Here is a 5114-nt window from a genome sequence, read left to right as displayed (position 1 = left end):
ATGAATTTTATCCTTAAATTTGAGAACCCCCTAGTGATTAGTTATAGGTATTTTAATAATGATTTGACACATATTGCTTCAAAGAAAAGAAACATGTATTATAAAAGAAGAAATGACTAACATTTTTCTACCAATGATGATGCATTTAGGCTCGATTAGTTGGACATTAGTTTGGACATGTTTCTATTATTACCTCTGACTGATAATGTTATGAATGTATGTTAAAGTATCATATTAATTGTTATGTTTCCATTAATGTCAAGTATTAGTTTCCTAGACATTAAGCTAATTAAGTAGAGTTCCATAATATTTGATTGATGAATAGGATTTGAAGAAAGTATGTTGATAAATTAGAGTATTAATTTATATGGTATTTAATGGGCACTTGATCGAGTTGAACAATGATAATGTAAATTTGGTTTGATTATTTTATAATCATGTTATCTTATAATTTAATGAGCTACACCGAGTAACAAGGTAAAAGAAGGAAGATAGTGTTCACTGAGTGACTATAGTTACCACCAAGCAGTTGGCAAAGAAAATTATAAATAAGTGTTACCCAAGAAATTATAGTGTTAAACAAGTGATGTATCACCCGAGTGAAATGTAATGTTCACTAAGTATGAACTGGAAGAAAAAGTAAAGAAAGATGGAATATATGGCCAACTTTTGGTCAAAATAAAGAATGTTAGAGAAGTTCGAAGGCTAAAGTTAAAGTTTTTTACATCTAACAAGATCTATGGCTCAAAAAATAAAATGATGATCTAATGATGAGAAAAAAGTTCTATGAAAGTTAAGTGGAAAAGTCTAAAAGAATCTAGAAACAAAGAGATTGATATTTAGGGAGATAATTGAGAATGTTTTTGGTTATCATTGGTGGACTTCTTAGAGAAAGGATATGAAAGTGAAAATTTATTGAATCTTAAAGAAGGAAGGTGAGCTAGGAAGAGTAGAAGGAAGATGAAGTAGAGTTAAGTGCAAAGTGAAAGAGTAAAGGAGTGAATCGGCCATAAGAAAGAGATTAGAAAGAGACTAAGTAGAACATAGATATGATCAAGCAAGGTAGTGATTAACCTAATAGATCATTTGACTATTAATTTCTAACAATTGTAACAAAAAAATATCTTAACCAAGTGGACCTAATAATTATGTATATTTAGGCAAGGATCATGTAGTTGGTTAGAGCTTCAAGTATTTCAGATTTTTATTATTCGCAATGTTTATATCATGTGATCAATAAGAATAAATCATTTTATTTATAAAATTTGCAACATATGATTAATAAAAATAAATTATAGTTGAATTTCTACATTGTGAAACAAAAAAATCATTTATCAACATTGTATTTTTATTTTAACATGCATTTTTTGAAAGATTAACTAAATATTTTTGAATATTAAGTAGTAGTATTGTTTATATTGTAAGATCAATAAGAATAAATTATTAATTATTTGGTATCATACAATTAATAAAAACGAACTATAATTACAATTCTACATTATTGAAATTTTTAATATCAACATTATATTTTTATTGGAAGATATATATATATATATATTTATTTATTTATTTATTTATTTATTTATTTATTTTAAATGTATTGCTGATGTATGCCCATCCAGCACCAACATTATCATTCCCCACTCTTCTTATCTCTCAATTATTACATATTTATCTCTCAAATATTCTTTTGTTTTATGTAAGTTCACTTGACGTACTCGATCCATGAAAATAAAATATATATATATCCTCCCTTGCAAGTTAATGTACCCAAGATGTCGGAAAAGTAAAAACTAAATATATAAGAATAAATTGTCATACCCATAATCAGCACACCACTGACAGAGATATGTCATGACAGTAGTATAGATTGTATGTATATACATCAGCGGAAATATAACTCAATTCTAAATAATTCTGCTACACTGAATATTTTCCTTTTGCAGAGAAGTGTAGTTATTTGTCAGGTGTACATGACTGAAAGAAAACTTGTGCCCATTAAACTACATAAACAAATACCTTCGTAGATTTCATGTATATGCTTTAGGCATGCTTATCTAGCCACATGAAACTGATGAAAGTAAATAGTCTTCTCAAATTTTATTGAATGGTTATTAAAACTAAATAAAACACAATATTTGTATAATCAAATTATTTAGTTGGGCTTCCTACAATTCTTTCTGATTTGTCCCTTGGTGCCAGTGAGAGGGTTGATGTTGCCCATCTTGACCATGGCAGCTGCAAAGTCCTTGAAGAAGGTTTCCTGATCAAGAGAGTATTTCGTAACCTGAGAATCGGTAGATCCTCCCATAAACAATTGTTGATCAGAATGGAGAAGTCCCTTCTGGCTTTTCAGATTTGTGTAGTAATTGTTTTCAAAGACAGTGGGAGTGAGGCGATCTAATGGAGCCAGATTATTGTCACCACTGCCACTGGCGCTTGGGCAGTACGCCTTGAGAGAAGTAGCAAACAATGTATTAATCTTTGATTCGTTATAAATGCGAGCTCTAAAATTGGTGCATCGGGCTTGACCAATTGTATGAGAACCTATATGAAACATCCACCATTAATTCATTGAAGCTCAAGTAATTATCCCTATTGTTAGAAAGTGGTTAAGAAATCTTGTTATTACCTGAAAGGGCAACTAAGTCCTTTGTAGAAAGACCCTGAGCTCTGAAAGAAGAGATGAGTGCTGTGAGGTTAAGTCTGGGAGCTGGAATGCTGCTGTTTGCAGCCGCTTGACTTGCAGTAGTGGAGTCTCTCCTTCCCAACATCACCGTCCATGATGGCCCTCCCAACTGGCAATCACAAAGACCTTGGAAATTAGTCTTTTTCTACTTAAATTGTTACTGGGTATTCAAAACTATAAAGAAAGAAAGAAAGAAAATTGATTCCTTAATTACTACTGGGTATTCCAATCTATAATGAAAGGAGGAAATTCCAAATGATCTCAAAAAAATTCCAATCTGTAATGCGCTTTTATCCAAGACAAAGTTAATGGTGTGTATCAGTTCGTCAAGAAAATAACATAAACAGGAAATTAGGGTAGTTTAGTAAAGTTTCTCGAAAATGAAATTTAACACATGAACAGCAATTTCAAGGTAACTTATCGTGTAACACGGACTGTTTCGAGAAAGAACATTTCCACCTACGTAAAGTTGTACTTTCCTTGAATTTGACACGGTGTTACTGCACCGACATGGTAAAATTGAGTTATAACCCTGTTATAAGTCACCAGACCGAAGCATTGGCTGGGTAACTTGTTGAAAATTTGCCCAGACTATAGTTTTTTTTTACCAGTTCGGGAGAGAAAATTTGAGACACTATAGGTAACATCTCTAATTTACATAAGTTTGAAAAAGCAGGAACTTAAGGTCACCGTATATGATCTAATCAATATGCCTTTTGGATCACCGCATTCCTATAATTTATGCTTATCCCAAGTAATCGAAAATACTCATTTGATACCTAGCTAATCAGGTGGAAACCGGATTAAGATCTGTGCCAACTTTACTCAAAATACTTTGAAGTAACACTGCTATACAACATCGTCTCACAATTGGGTTTGTGAGTTTAGTGATCTAGAGAAGAAAAGTTCTGTCCGAGCTTTTTATAATCACACTGTTATATTTCATCTTTATTTCATCACTTAACTTTACTATTCTCCTCGGAGATCGCAGAATATAATTTAAAATAAATGATTAAGAATAAAATGTTGAGTGAAAACTCTCAAACTAGCCTAAGATAAAAGCAAAGCAATTATAGATTATAAAAAACTAATACGTTAAGACAAATGAACAAAGATGATACTGAGAGTCGAAGTTACTTCAACAACTGAATCACGGGCAGCAACGGCAAGAATGTCAGCACAAGACACGACTCCTTTGCACATGGCCTCTACTTTTGATTTGATATTGTCGATTATATTGAATCCTCTCACAGAGTTATTGTTTGGAGCTGCAGTCTTTTCACCCGTGAATGTCGGCGTGTCATCCAACAGTATCGACCCATCACACCCCTGCAAAATCAAATTCACTCACACTTAAAAAGGTTCCACTGAACTCCTAATGTAAGGAACTAGATTAATAAGAATGAAACTTGGCCTTATGTAGCTAAAACATACTCTTACATTAACAAAGCAGTCATGAAAGTGAAGGCGCAGCAATGATGCACCCATTCGTTTTTCCTTGGCGACTGCCTCTTTCACAGCTGCTTTGATTGTCGACAGTACACTGGGGCACGTTTTATCGTAAAAAGCAGGACAAAGCTGCCCATTTACAGTTCTCGAAGAAAAGATAAACAAGAAAATACATGCAACCAGACTGATAATCCTCATCATTGATTGCAATTCTTCTCGGAAAAGAAAACCTACGAGGCAGTGCTTCTGAAATGAGAATCGTTCAAGTGAGCAATAAACAGCCTGGCCGATAATGGCTTCTTATAAGCTAAGCAGGTTTACCACTACATTCATAGTGTTTATCGTTGTTTGTGACCTCATTTTTTATTACTCGAGCTTAGCAAACGATAATGACCTTTAAACTAACACCTCAACAACTGATCTTGTCATTGATTGTGACCGACGGCCATAAAGTAGTGTACAGTTTGCATAATGGATCATCTCTGCATTAAATTTAGACTCCGAGTCAACAAGCAGAGGAGAAACACGACAAACTATTTTTTCTAGCTACTATTATCTATCAAATCGATTTGGGTCACCGGCCGTACATTCAGGAGGATGTGAGTTCAAGAGTGTCTATCAGCGAAAGGTTTTGGCAGATTGATGGCTTTTCAAATCAGTATAAAAATGCTATGAATGTATGTTAAAGTATCATATTAATTGTTATGTTTCCATATCATTCTTGTCGTTTACTTTATATCATTCTCTAAAACAAATGCATATTTTCTATAAATTCAAATATTTCTACCCTTACCTGCTACCTACGTCCCATGCAATTTTCACCAATTCTGTCTTTAGCTCAGTACTTACTGCAATAATATGAATCGTCCAAGCACAACGGGACTTTTAAATTCCACAACGTTGTGAAAATTGAGGGCTGCAATCAATCTGCAGAAGACTTTAGAGCTAAACCATTATGAAACATTCCAGGTTTCAA

At 33.2% G+C, this 5114-nt stretch overlaps 1 protein-coding gene across 1 annotated transcript; it reads right to left on the bottom strand.

The window, feature by feature from the left end:
* Window positions 1–2075: 2075 nt before the first annotated feature.
* LOC149565968 (peroxidase P7-like) lies at window positions 2076–4413 on the bottom strand. Its single transcript, XM_089819431.1, has 4 exons — window positions 4130–4413; window positions 3827–4018; window positions 2633–2798; window positions 2076–2547 (listed from the first exon to the last, which is right to left on the bottom strand). Exons 1-4 carry the CDS (start codon window positions 4337–4339, stop codon window positions 2156–2158), a joined length of 960 nt encoding a protein of 319 aa, XP_089675557.1. The 5' UTR covers window positions 4340–4413; the 3' UTR covers window positions 2076–2155.
* Between the last annotated feature and the right edge of the window lie 701 nt (window positions 4414–5114).

The sequence above is a fragment of the Cupressus sempervirens genome, chromosome 3 (assembly GCF_028749045.1).
Source record: "Cupressus sempervirens isolate cs-2001-9-10 chromosome 3, ASM2874904v1, whole genome shotgun sequence".
NCBI classification, from domain to species: Eukaryota; Viridiplantae; Streptophyta; class Pinopsida; order Cupressales; family Cupressaceae; genus Cupressus; species Cupressus sempervirens.
This window is presented reverse-complemented; position numbering and strand designations above follow the sequence as displayed.

Excerpts from the sequence above, each read along its gene's own strand:
- LOC149565968 (XM_089819431.1), bottom strand. The coding sequence starts at position 4,339 with ATGATGAGGATTATCAGTCTGGTTGCATGTATTTTCTTGTTTATCTTT. Across the intron at positions 4,019-4,129 it reads TTCATGACTGCTTTGTTAAT|GGGTGTGATGGGTCGATACT; the intron begins GTAAGAGTATGT and ends TTGATTTTGCAG. Across the intron at positions 2,548-2,632 it reads GGACTTAGTTGCCCTTTCAG|GTTCTCATACAATTGGTCAA; the intron begins GTAATAACAAGA and ends TGTTTCATATAG.